Raw genomic sequence first — 14,628 nt, 5'->3', positions numbered from 1 at the left:
CTCCTGTCTAAATTGGCCCTAGTATGTGTATGTATGAATGTGAGTTAGGGACCTTAGATTGTAAGCTCACTAAGGGCAGGGACTGATGTGAATGTACAATATATATGTAAAGAGCTGCGTAAATTGTCGACGCTATATAATTGCCTTTAATAAATAAATAAATAAATAAATAAAGGTTGCAAATTGTATTAACAACTGCAGGCTTTTACCTGTGGTGTATATGAAAGCGGTTTTGTGTATTTTTGTTTTGTAGATAAAGCAGCCAATATAAGCATTGAATATGTAGCATGGTCAAAGACTGATATAAAAACATATCAATAGATCTAATTACTGGTCTAAACACATGTAAGCTGATGCAAGGATAAGCACAAAATCTTTTATGTTAGACATGATATATAACAGCATTTATTTGACCACAGTAAGCTTCCAAATATAAGATGCTTTGGCCAAAAAACATTATTACAGACATACGCATATGTCACTTCAGTCATACCTCCCAACATTTTGAGATGGGAATGAGGGACACCTACTAGCAAATGTATGTAGGCATAGGACACGCCTCCTGCGCCACACACCCTTAAAGTAGAATTAACCCCAAAAAAGTTCAATTAAGTTAAAATGAAATCCACAAGGGCTTTTTTTTTTACCAATACTATTCCTTTATATTAGCTTTTAAAATTTACAAATGCAAAAAATTAGAATTTGAATGAAAGGTTTAGCACTGGGAAACACATTTTGAAAGATAAAAAGTGCATTTTATATACAATTATATAGATCAGACCAAAATGAGAGACAAATGAGGGGGAAAGAGGGACAAATCAGGGACAGTCCCTCAAAATCAGGGATAGTTGGGAGCTATGCTTCAGTTCCACTTTAATTCAATGTGCAAAAAAAAAACATTTGTGGAGGATGCACATCACACATGGTGGGAGCATAACACTGTGTCCATCCTATAGATCCCTGATGCAAAACCTGTGGCCTAGGGGGTGCATGGGGTCCTTTGACACTTACTGTGTGGCCTTTGGGGCCACTGCTGATAGTAGTTGTGTTTTCCTTTCCTAAGTGTTTACTAGGGCCAGTGAAGGAAAACATTCTTTAGACTGGTTTCTAGTATTTAAATGGTTTGGTTGCTTTACGCTGCCTTACTTTTTATGTGCCAGCAATCCCTTTTTATATTTTATGGTTTTCCTTGTGATCTTCATTGATCAATATTTCTCTCTCAGCTGAGTAATTTTTAGGGGGGCTCAGATGTGTCAGCATTGATCTGTAAAAGAGCTGTAATAATAGAGAGCTCTAATGGTCTCCAACAACTCCAACAACAAAGTATATTATGGGGTGTTTGCAATTTGGCATCTTCACCCTGGGCACTGGATATCCATATCACAGCACTGATCTCAGGTCTCTAAGGATTTAAAATAAAACAATATATATAATATATCATCTGTTTGTGTATTTATTAGAATTAGGTTAACAGTGTAAATGTCCATTTCTCACTTTCATCCTGTTTTTTGTTTTTTTTGTTTTGCAGGCTCATGCTATGGTTTGGCATACTTATAATACCAACTTCCGCCCTAAGCACAGGGGGTACTTGTCTGTGACTCTAGGATCTCACTGGTTGGAACCAGAAAATAAAAACATTGATGCTTCATCTATTGATATGTGTCAAGAGTCCATGGAAGCTGTACTTGGAAGCTTTGCCAAACCTATTCACGGTGATGGCGATTACCCCGACAGTCTGAAGACAAAGTATAGCTCTGTTTTGCCCAAGTTTTCTTCCCTTGAGAAAGCTTACATTCAAGGCACAGCAGACTTCTTTGCGTTCTCTTTTGGACCAAATAACTTTAAGCGCTCAACTGATGACAACAAGTCACTTAGAGTTTCCCTTTATCTGAGAGGGGTATTGAACTGGATTGAACTTGAGTATAATAGCCCCAGGATCTTGATCATGGAAAATGGCTGGTTCTCAAACAGCAATATCAGAACTGAAGACACTACTACGCTATACATCATGAAGAAGTTTATAGTCGATGTCTTACAAGGTAGTTAAATATATACTTGCATGCAGAAAAAGTACAGTCACTTTATAAATTAGTTAAACCCCTTGTATTTATAAATAGATGGTATTTTTTCAGCATTTATGTCTTTATCCAGGGGGATAAAGGGTTCCAGCAGCTAGGGGATATTATATGTGTTTTAGTTATACACCTGAGCGCTAGATTACATACTGTATTTATTGGCGTATAACACTCACTTTTTCACCCTGAAAATCGGGTGCAAATAACGTGTGCGTGTTATACGTCGATACTTCAATTTTATGTGCCTCGGAGGGGACAGGGAGAGGGGCCGGACGAGCGCCGTCAGATTATCAGATTACATACAGTGCGAATCTCCTGTTTACTTGGCGGCCTCTGTAATAGGAAGTCCTGTCTCCTGGGCCGCCGCTGGACCACTGTTCTGTCTATCATAGGAGATTCTCATTGTATGTAATCTGTCGGCTCTTGTCCCTTTTAGGCTGCAGATGGGCATCGATCAAGCTGAACTGATGGCAATGTTGAGGCTGCTGCATTGATGGCAATGGTGAGGCTGCTGCATTGATGGCAATGGTGAGGCTACATTGATGTGGACTGATGAGGCTGCGTTGATGGCACTTGTGAGGCTGCAGATGGGCATTGATCAGGCTGCATTGATGGCAATGGTGAGGCTGCAGATGGGCACTGACCCTTGTTCTGCTTTAAAGTTCCTTATTTAAAATTTAAGTTTTTTTCCTGAAATTCCCCTCTTAAAAATGAATGTGCATGTTATACGCCGATAAATACGGTATATTTTATGTAGGTAAACATATATTTAGGTCCCCTATGTGAAAATATATAATATCTGGCTCAGAGGTCTGAAATACAATGAGACAAAAAACTCCCTTTCCACTATATGAAAATACTATAGCACCAGATGTATACCAAAAATATGCAGGACATTGATGCAGAACTTGTACTACCCTGGCACTCAGTGGTCAAGCCTACCTCCTTCTATGCTCTGCATGGCCATCTTCAAAGACATAGTGTAAAGCCACCACCTGTGCTCTATTCAGTTTACTGTATGGAATTGAATAGATGCACTAGTTGGTTTTACTGGGTCTTATGGAGAGAACTGCAGTCAGTGTACATGAAAGCATTAAAATTTCAGTACAACTGTAAAACAATCTGCCATAATCTGTTTTTGATCTAAAGCTGCTTGATATAGTTAGTCATTGCCTGAAAATATCCACTCTGATGTCCAGCATAAGTCTCCATGTACACTGACAGTTGTTCAACTTGTCTGCTCCAGTCAAGCTTCATACAGCTGGTGAATAAGATAGCTGTGCCTGAATAGGAGGAAGGGCCAGTGCAAGAAACCCTGTGCACACGAGCAAAGGCGCACCCCCCCACACACACACACACACACAATGCAACCACCCCCACACTCCACTGATGCAGTGAAGGATGCAATGTTGCACCCAAAATCCCAACCAACTTCCCGCAAACATCACGTACAATGAGGATGCGGGTCCACCCATCCCCCAAATCCCCCCATTGACCACAGATGCCCCAACACCTCCCACGCTGCACCCACAATGTGATGGCGCACAGAATGAAAGACTCCACACAGCACCAAAAACCCAAGCCATGCCGAACTACCACCAAACACCAGTGTGCAATGAGGGGGCGAGGCCACGCACTCCCTGCATCCCCCCACCGGCCAGTGGCAGCTGACAGACGAGGAAAACCAAAACCTCAATGCTGCTCCCCGTGGGAGAGGGTGCACAGTGGCAGAAAACAGAAGACAGGTATTTTAAAAATCCGAATCTGAGAAGTCTGATATTTCCACCCCCCTATCCTGGTGTCTTAAGGCAGCTGTCTAGGCAGCCTTATACTGGCGCTAGGAGACTGGTATAGTGTAAAGTCATGGGACTTAAGCCATTGACAGTCACATCATTCTAAAGCTACCTTATTCAAGATGTTTGCCTAACATTGCATACAGTATATTATTTTCTGAAAATATTATGGTGCATCTTTGACATACTTCCTCTTTTACTTTTTTTTTAAAGCTATTAAACACGATGGCATACAGATCTTTGGTTATACCGCATGGTCTCTGATGGATAGTTTTGAATGGCAAGAAGGCTATAAAATTAGGCGTGGATTGTTTTATGTAGACTTCAACAACAAGGACAGAGCACTTACCCCCAAATCCTCTGCATTGTATTACAAGCAAGTCATCAGTCAGAATGGATTCCCTTCTGCTACTCTTGATTCACCAATCAAAGGACAGTTTCCATGTGACTACTCCTGGGGAATAACAGATTCTATACTGAAGGTATGTTTCACTACTCTGTACCCATGTGCGTTTCATGATATGTCCAATAAACATTATCCACTTCAATATCTACACTTCTAAGATCACTTTTCATTCATGGAAGCTATAGTACAGCATCAGTGGATGGAGAAGGTGACCTGAAAGGGCGGGCATAGTCAGGATTCCTGATGAGTGTCTGTCACAAGTCCAGAGCTGGTAATAATCCCCACTGCACTGAAAGATTACGGCTGCAGGGTATGGGAGGGGGCAACTTTGGAATTCAACTATTACAGCTGGCACCGGCAGAAGGGACCCTTTGGATTAAATGTAAATCATGTCCCTTGTAATGATTTTTAAAAACATTTTTTCCTAAACTTAGGCTTTAATTTGGGTAGAATCAGGAAGGGTTAGAATTGCTGTCAGTTTTGTTTTTTGCTGTTTACTTTTGTTCTGTGCTATCACTTTTTTATAATTTGGGAGAGAATTAGAATGGGGAGAAAGGCAGTTATAAAAACCTCACAGTTGTTCTTGGGTGAGCCTGTATGTTTAAACTATTATCTTTATCTATTTATTTAAAGCAATAGTCTGGCCTTAAGTGTTATTCCTTCTGGGCAGAGTAGGTAAGGCTTAAACTGGCCATACATGGATCATATTTATTTACTTATTTATTGATTTTTGTCTGTTCCTAAAATTCTCTCCTTGGCTGGCCCTGTCTGTCTGTCATCTTTAAGCCAAAAATGCATTTAATTGGAGATGGGCTTTATGAAAAGTAATTGAGCAGTTGAATTATGCTTGCAAGCTCCACCACCCTCAAATGTCTATGGTTAGCTCATCTTAAAAGAACACTGATTGACCTTTCCTAGAAGCATCAGACCATCAAAGCTTACACATCTCTGTAAATCCAGTAAATGATGAACACCTAAAAAAATATACTATACTGAAAGTTTGTCAATTTATATTTCCATTATACCACTGAATACACATGCTTGTAGATTACGTCTGTAGACCAATGTTGTGATCACCCTTGCTGAGATCAAATCAATTACAAGTTAGAATCGATCTAAATTGGCGGAGGTCCACTTTGTTGATCTGGGGAGCAGAGATTATTCATTTGTCAGAGACAGCAGACACACAACAGGATATAGTCAAAGACTATGGGAACAATACAAAAGATTGTCAAAGACTCTGGACATAAGATGTCAGAGATGTTTAGAAATTCCAGGCATGATACAAGAAATGGTCATGGACTGCAAGCATAATACAAGATATGGTCAGAGATTGCAGACATGATATAAGAGATGGCCAGAGACTGCCGACATGCTGCAGGAGACTGTCAGAGACTGTGAACATGCTAAAGGAGCTGTTGGAGGCTGGGGACATGCTTCAGAAGACAGTCATAGACTGGGCACATTTTACATGAGGCTGCTAGAAATCATTGCTATAACAGGGCAAAAGGGAAACCCAGATTAGTATTTGCAGTGGCCCCAAGGACCACACAAAATGTGCCCAAGGGCTGCAGGTTGGGCACCAGGGTTCTAAAACCTCAGCTTAAAAATAAACATGTATTACCATTTCCTTAAAGTAAACTCTGCAAGCTCCCTGTATAAATCACTAGGGGTTAGTATGTCCAAAACGTAGAATAAAGTTAGCTTAATACTTACCTTACCTTTGCTTTCTGCCCAAGCCCAAGAATACAGAACAGCTGAAATTTTGCAAGAAAGCGCTTTTCCAATGGACTGGTGCATGTTTTCAGGAGATTTAGCCTGTTCTGCATCCCCCAGGAATCTACAGGGAAAGATGGAGATGTCATGCTTTACAGATTTTGAATCTACTATCTGCTAATGGGGGCCTGGACAGTATAAGCAGACATTGTTTTTCACTACAAGGTCATCTTTAATGCTACCGATTTTGCCACTGTCATTCATTCTGCTACAGTGAAATCTGTTATTAAATTATGGCCTCCTGCTCTTCCAAAAATGACAATACCAAAAAGATCCAGTACCGAGTATGTCATCACTGGACATCCTCTACACTAAACATCCCACTACAACTTCACTAGGTCTTGCTAGGCATGGGCACGTGCAGCCTCGGGAAGCACTATTGTCCTGTGCTGCAGTGATGTTCACTAAAAGAGAAAGAAAAACTATGTTTAAAAAAACTAGCAATGGATGTGGGAACCTCATTAGCATTGTTTAGTTGTGTGCTGTGGTTCCTTCCTCCAACCCCTATGTCATTACAAGACTCAACAGTAATGTAAGGGTCTAAGGAAGGAACCACAGCATGCAGTGGAGGACACAGGCAATTGACAATCCCAAAAGAGATTGCCAAAGACTTTGATGGAGTTTTCAGTGTTGGAATGGAGGAGAGGTAGGATACACAGGTTGCCAGGGAGATTCTCTTTGGTTCTGACAGATTAGCCACCCAGTAATAACACTGTTTCAATACATTTGGGCATACAGGATGAAAGACATTATACAACTTTCTAAAAGAACAGGAATAATAAAGCAGCACTGTAATAGTAAGATAAATCACCATATGTACATGTGATGGGCAAACCTGCTTATCTCCTTTATATATTTATAAATGATAAAATATATACATGTTTATTTAACAAGCCTATTTTTTTTCACAGTATATATACTACTTGAGATGCCTTTATAAATATGGTGCTACAGTGCCATTAATATAAATTGTATATATATTTTCTTTTCCCACTAGGCAGAGCAGACTCCCTCCTCACCACAATTTGTAGATCGTAGATTGTATGTGTGGAACATTACAGGTGATGGCTTCCTTCATGCAGTAAAAGGAGTGAAACTAAAGACTCGTCTACCTCAATGCACTGACTTTATCACCATCAAAAAGCATCTTGCCCTGCTGACCAACATGAAAGTCACACATTATAGATTTGCCCTCAACTGGTCTTTAATTCTGCCGAAAGGAGATCTGTCCACAGTTAACAGAGAAGTCCTTAGGTATTATCGCTGCATGATAGATGAGGCATCCAAGCTTGGAATCAAGACCATGCTGACACTTTATTACCCAACTCATGGCTCTTTAAGTCTTCCAGGGCCATTATTAGAAAATGGAGGGTGGTTAAACAGGACAATTGTTCAAGCATTTGTCAATTACACAAATCTATGTTTCCAGGAACTTGGTGACTTGGTGAAGCAGTGGATCACAATCAATGAACCAAACCGGCTAAGCCAATATTACCATGGCAGTAGCAATAGGACTTACCAAGCTGTGCACAACGCTCTTATAGCCCATGCCACAGCATGGCGATTGTATGACAAGAAATACAGGCCTCTCCAACATGGCCACATATCATTGTCTCTGCACACTGACTGGGCTGAGCCCGCCAACCCTTTTCTCCAATCTCACGCTGCAGCAGCTGAGCGTTTTCTGCAGTTTGACATTGCCTGGATTGCTGAGCCAATCTTTGGTTCTGGTGACTATCCGCTGCTCATGAGACAATACATCCTTTCTAAGAACCAAAAGGGGACATCCAGGTCTTTCTTGCCCCACTTTACTGAAGATGACAAGAAATTGGTGAAAGGCTCTGCTGATTTTTTAGCCATAAACCATTTTACCACCAGGCTGGTGATCCATGAGCCAAAGAATGACAGCAGGTTTGATGCCGACCGGGATGTTTACTTTCTTTCTGATGTAACAAGTCTCACTTCATCCAGTGGGCTAGCAGTAGCACCACATGGGATTAGAAGACTATTAAACTGGTTAAAAAAGAATTATGGAAACCTGCCCATTTATATTACAGCAAATGGAATAGATGACAAAGCTTCAGACAATGATGAACTTAGAATGTATTATTTACAACAATACAACAAACAGTTGTTACAAGGTAAGTGTGTGAGAATATACATGAATGGTACAAAATGACCTGTAAACCATTAATGGATCAGTCTTCCAAAAATTTAGATATTTCATTTTCTGTTGATGCTAAAGTAGGGTGACCAGGCGCCCACAGTTATCAAGGACAGTCTCCAATGTTAAGGGTCTGCCCCAGAAAAAAATGTTCCCTATTTCATCCACAGTTAAAAGAATGGGGCCTCGATTTCTTTTCAGATATAATAATGGCATCAGGGTCCGCAGGGTAATCCATTTTAGCAACATTTCTGTGATGGCATGGAGCAGGAGGAGGGATGGGAGGGGTGTGTCTGCTCTGGGCTGTGTCCAGGTTTGTTGATGATGTCACATGCCCATATAACATGGTCTTCCCAGTTCCTCTTCTCTTGACTTGTGCATACTTCACTGCAGGAGGGCAGGATGTGGATGATTTGATGTGTTGTGACGGTGACCTGCAATGTACACCTGGACATGCATTTTTTCAATCTTTGTTAAGATCTGCATTTTTGCTAGATATTAGTTTGCTAGTATTAGTATTGCTATTAGTGTAAACTCCCAAATATACAAAGTGTATATATTCTCTGAAAGCAGAGACTCTAAAGAATAAAATGGTGGTAGTTGCAATTTTTTATGTCTCACAATATTTGCAGTTATTTATCAAACACATCTCTTCAGGAAAAAAATACACTAAAATTAATTTTAGTGCAAACTAAGTTTCATATCCAAATTTTTGGTAAGATATAAAAGATGGGGTTGCATTGAGTAAATAAATACCAAACATGCCCCTTTGAGAGCCCCATAAAATTATTCTTTCACATGAAAGCCCTTCCCTAACTCTAAAACCAGGTACCAGGCTCACAGCTGCAAAGATAGTACACAACTTGTCTGATATGCCATTTAAAAAATGTATCTTGGTAGACGTATGGTTAAAAAAGCCACTATTTCATTTAGAAATAATGCCACCTTGCTTTGTAATAAAAAGATAGTTTTAGCACCTTTACAAAAGAGACAGGTCACAGAATAAAATTCATACTTTTGAGGGGTTTGTTTCTAGATGGTGATGTTAATGAAAACCCATCTTTGTTTTATCATGTTTATTTAGACCAAACTGACCATAGTGTAGAATCCAGGAACTAAATTTTGGCAACCACAGGGCCTGCAGACATTCTTTTTCAAACTGTGTTAGCCACGCAACTCCACGAGAGGTTGTAGCATGATCTGTGGGGTGGGTGTACTTTTGATTTGGATGCCATTAAACCTTGTCCCTGCTCTTGGTGGATAGAATTAGTATCTTAAAAAACAGAAAATTATTATTTCAAATTAGCAGTGTCTATTCAAAACTCAGTACAATCTTTATGTGGACTGACCCTTTATTTAAAATTGATTACATGTCAAAGCGGAACTAAACCATTCTATCATTTACAGGAAGCTGCCAACTTAGCCTCCATTTGATCTGCAGTTGTCATGGCTTTGCACATTCGATCAGTTATGAAACCAGCTATTTAATGGCTTGACAGTCAAGTTGCAAATACAAGAAACTGTGACAGTTATTATTCACGGCATGTCTTGAATATAACTGTTTTGGCAAACATTTAAACTGATGGCCTTATTTCCGCTTTAAAGAGTTATTCATAACATTTAACGACATACCTAAATGTTAAACAGAGGGAGAGGAAGAGGAGTCTAGTAATTTAAGCATAACTTGGTGAAAAGGGTTTGGTAATTTAGGCATCATTTGCTCAGTACAGATCTGATGATATGACCCCGCAGTCCAGCCATGTGATGGCCATGGACTGCTTAATTGTTTCAGCAAATATTCAGACAGAATGGAAAATCTAGTTAAATGACGACAGTATCTTGTGCAATTCACACCTTTATATTAAACCATTAGAACCATTCCTCATAATTAATTTAGTGTATCGCCAAATATTTAAATCTCCCACTCACTCTCCCAAGTGCCAAATGAGATGGGCAACTACAATCTTACAATATTTGAACTGCGTTATTGCCAGAAAAAATTAATAACTTATAACTTGTACTTTGCCTCTTATCGATGGTTTCTCTTCCAGCCTACCTACAAGATAACATCAACCTCAAAGGATACTACGCTTTTAAACTAACCGATAAAACAAAACCACAGTATGGCTACTATAGCTCTGCCATTTACAACATGAAAGCCAAGGCTTCTGTAGCTAAATACACTACAATCATTACCGCAAACGGCTTCCCAGCTGGCCAAGTGGAGAACCCATGCAGAAGAACGAATGAAGAGGACTCATGTCACTTCTGTACATTTGTCCAGCAGAGAAAACCCCTTATTTTCTTCAGCTTTTGTCTTTTCTTCACTTCAGTTCTTTTGTTAACTGTTACAGTAATAAGAAAATATAAGAAAAAGAGGAGAAAACTGCACACAATCAAGCACCAACACAACGCCTGCTTGCTCATTAAAAAGAAAGGTGGTTTCAGCCAGTGCTGAGAGAGATTGCACACTCTTTATTACAGTTCACTCCATTTGTTCTCCTAACACTGAAGACCGATGAACTCCCATGTGTATGTGAGCATGTTTACACTGGGGACACATCTAGTGACTATGTTGTGTCTAGCACATGCCTTGCCTGCACAGGTGTGTGTAGTTTTTCAAAACGCAGGACTTATTTGGATTCTAATTTATAAAATTCATTGCTGTTGTAATATTGTTTCCTTATTTAAAAAATGCAAAAAGCTACCTACAGTAGTTAAAAAAAAAAAAACGTTTTTCCTATGTCAAGCAATAAAATAACACTTTATTTCTGAGCCAGTAACTGCGCAGTTCACCCCACCTGGATTCCAGCCAATCAGCTCCTTACCACTGAAACCAAACAGTTTAGAGCAATAGCTAGTCACAAGTGTTTTCTAGGGCAAACAGTTTAAAACAGCTGTGTGTGGGAGAGGTGTTTCATGACTCAAATTGCATTCCTAAAAAAAAAACAGTTTAAAGAGCAAGTGAGGCCCCATTTAAATTAGTTTTGGGTGGACTTGCTCGCAAGTTTCAAAGATCTTGGAGATCTCTCCTAAAATCCAGTTCATCTACCCTTCCATGTTTCTATGTATGTCAAGGGCTTAAAGGTTCTTGTCTGGCAATGGTATGCCCCCATTTCATCCATCCCCACCATAACAGAATTCAGTAATGGCCAGTTGACAGTGGTGGTAGACCTCATAAGATCTTCAATCTGTCTTCAATGTTTAGTTGGCATTTTTGCTGGTTTCGTATAAGACATGCTGTCAGAAAAGTTAACAGAGATTGTCATGTTAATGATATCGTTTTATTTACAATTTATATTGTGCTTAACTAAATTGATAAATTGAGACCACTCCAAAGCATTATAAAAAATCAGATCACTGATTTTATTTTAAAGAGGTATTTACTCATTCATTGTGCTTCGTTTCTTCACTGGCTTGGATTAAATGAAATCCTCTAGAATATGTTACCCAAGATAAATCTGTCAGGACACATAAACACTATGCTTTTCAGGGCAGATATTGTGTAGCACATTTACTAAATCACTTTTGAAAACATGATCAATAAGGCCTCATGCACACTGCTGCTTCTAAACTGACATTTTTGAGCTTTTGGCCTTTTGGGTAAAAGCCTTGAATGCACCTCAATAAAAGCCCGTGTCCGTGCACACATAGGCTTTTAGAGGAATTTAGGAGCAGCAAAGTTTAGTGGTAGTCAAAGCTCTTTCTCCTGAATGAAGAAGAATCGTGTTCTGGAGAGGAGCTTTTGGGCATAAAAACAGCAAACATGGCTAAACACGCCTACGTTTTAGGTGCATTTAGCACCTCAGCATTTATTCCTTTCAATGGCCAGAATAAATTAAAATTCTGGCCAATGAAATAAATAAACTTCCAAATGCCAAACACTGCTAAACTCACCTAAACTGGTTTGAGAAAAAAATTAAGCTTAGGTGAGTTTATAACACTGATTTTTTCCTTTCAGGAGAAAGAGCGTTTACAAAATAACAGTGTGCATGACACTTAAATAGTCAGACAGGCTTCACAGCATCAAAAATGGTTTGGAAACATATTTAGTGCAGTCAGAGTTGTAGAATGTATTATTACATATAGATCATGCATTTATCATTGAAACTAAAATATTCACATTTTACAAAACTGACAGTTTTAGTTACTTTATGTGCTTTTACTACATTTTAAGTGACAGCTGGAAATGCACACTGGATGACTATGTTGGCATGAAGATTTTATTTATCCCAGGTTACATAAAGAAATGCTGAATAAGGCAATTATATATGTGCAATATTACTTGGCTGACATACCAGTTTCTGTCTTATTTAATTTTCAGCAATTATACTTATCATAGTACTCAAAATAGAGCAGTTACAACGACTGTCTATCCATTGATCATTAATATATATGCCCCAATATTTGCAAGTGATGCAACAGACTAAAGCCTGACCTGTGAAAAGCAGGCCTGCTAAGGTCTACAAAAGGATAGCCAGCACTCCATTTTTTGGAAGTGATTTCCGACATGTCAGAACATCTCTGTCTAACCTAACATAAATAATGTTTCTTATGTTTTATAAAAAAGGAAACAAACTTTTTTACTGTGTATTTGTCAGTAGTATTAGGTCTGATAGCATGGGTGTCATTCATGGGCAGGTAGGCTTCTCACAATCTATTATATTTTTATATATATGTAGCTGAAGCTACATACAGTTTATACAGGGCACTCAGCAAGCGCACTTGTTAGTTAGCTTGGCCCAAACGAACTATTTGGAGGGACATTAAACATGAAGATCAGTTTTAAAATGTAATCCATAAGAGCCATGTTTGGGTTGCCTGAATGCAAAACATCATTATATTGAATTAGCCAAATGGAGCTAAGTCTAAACACTTTCTCTACATTTTTTTACATGGAGAAGCCCTTGAAATAACTTTCTGGTTTTAGGTAACCCCCTCCAAAAATTATTATATCTACATCAGCCTTTCTCATGCCTTTTAACCGCAAGGAACCCCTGATCAAAACTAGTCCACGGGGGTAAGTGGGAAAAATACCAGATACATTGGTGGCTAGTGTGAAGAATGCCCCCCCTCCCTTTACACTGGTAGTGAAAATGCCACCCTTGCAGACAGCTAAAAAGATCATTGGTGTCATGCCACTGGCTCTTTCAAGTGTCGTTACCTACCAACCTCTAGAGTAGGGGTGTCAAACTGGTGGCCCTCCAGCTGTTGCGGAACTACAAGTCCCATCATGCCTTTGCCTGTGGGAGTCATGCTTGTAACGCTCAACCTTGCAATGCCTCATGGGACTTGTAGTTCCACAACGGCTGGCAGGCCACCAGTTTGACACCTGTGTCTAGAGGAACCCTTGGGTTCCACCTAATCCTAGTTGAGAATGGCTGATCCACAGCTTACAGTACATTAGCGTGGTGGTAAGTGGGAAGAATGCTCCTTATGTTGATTGGGAAGAATGTTCCTTTTACAAATAGCTAAAATGATCACCGGTGTCTGTCGTTATGTATCTAAGACTCAAGGTACTCCGAGCAACTTATGGAGGAACTCTAGGGTTTATTGCTCAAGGGCCCCCCAGCAGCCTTTTGGAGAAACTTTAGGGTTCAGTGGAAAGGCTACTCCAAACTCATTCATAGAATTCTGAAGCCTTACTTCTAGATGGGAATGTTCAGCAATAACTTATATTTCCCAAATAACTGGAAAAGCTGGGCAATTACAATGTGGGGACAGAATATCCCAGGATGCAGATCCCATATACTCTATTTATATAGAATAAATATATTTATTCTTAAAAATGTGAAATGTGTTAAAAATGAAGGATTTCTTCAGTCCCGACATAAGTCTCAGTTTGACTACATTTTTATTTTAATGTTAAAAATGAAGGATTTCTTCAGTCCAGACATAAGTCTCAGTTTGACTACATTTTTATTTTAATGTTAAAAATGAAGGATTTCTTCAGTCCAGACATAAGTCTCAGTTTGACTACATTTTTATTCAGTTCTTTTTATTGTCATTATTCAAATAAACAGTACAGATAGATGCAGTAGGTAATACAAATGTAGAATTGTACAATCTTTTGATTATACAGTAACTCACAAAAGTGAGTACACCCCTCCTATTTTTGTAAATATTTTATTATATCTTTTCATGTGACAACGCTGAGGAAATGACACTTTGCTACAATGTAAAGTAGTGAGTGTACAGCTTGTATGACAGTGTAAATATGCTGTCCCTTCAAAATAACTCAACACACAGCCATTAGTATCTAAACCGCTGGCAACAAAAGTGAGTACACCCCTAAGTGAATATTTCCAAATTGGACCCAAAGTGTCAATATTTTGTATGGCCAACGTTATTTTCCAGCACTGCCTTAACCCTCTTGGGCATGGAGTTCACCAGAGCTTCACAGGCTGCCACAGG

The 14,628-nt window shown here is 39.3% G+C and overlaps 1 protein-coding gene across 1 annotated transcript in view; it reads left to right on the top strand.

Moving 5' to 3' along the window:
• The window catches only part of KLB (klotho beta), a 45,608-nt gene extending 31,241 nt beyond the window's left edge, over positions 1-14,367 (top strand). Inside the window, exons 2-5 of the mRNA XM_073608698.1 lie at positions 1,529-2,039; positions 4,082-4,350; positions 7,048-8,191; positions 10,266-14,367. Of these exons, the coding sequence (XP_073464799.1) occupies positions 1,529-2,039; positions 4,082-4,350; positions 7,048-8,191; positions 10,266-10,672 (2,331 nt within the window). The 3' untranslated portion in view covers positions 10,673-14,367. The remainder of the gene's footprint in view (positions 1-1,528; positions 2,040-4,081; positions 4,351-7,047; positions 8,192-10,265) is intronic.
• Positions 14,368-14,628: the final 261 nt, after the last annotated feature.

The sequence above is a fragment of the Aquarana catesbeiana genome, linkage group LG01, assembly GCF_042186555.1.
Source record: "Aquarana catesbeiana isolate 2022-GZ linkage group LG01, ASM4218655v1, whole genome shotgun sequence".
Classification (NCBI taxonomy): Eukaryota; Metazoa; Chordata; class Amphibia; order Anura; family Ranidae; genus Aquarana; species Aquarana catesbeiana.
This window is presented reverse-complemented; position numbering and strand designations above follow the sequence as displayed.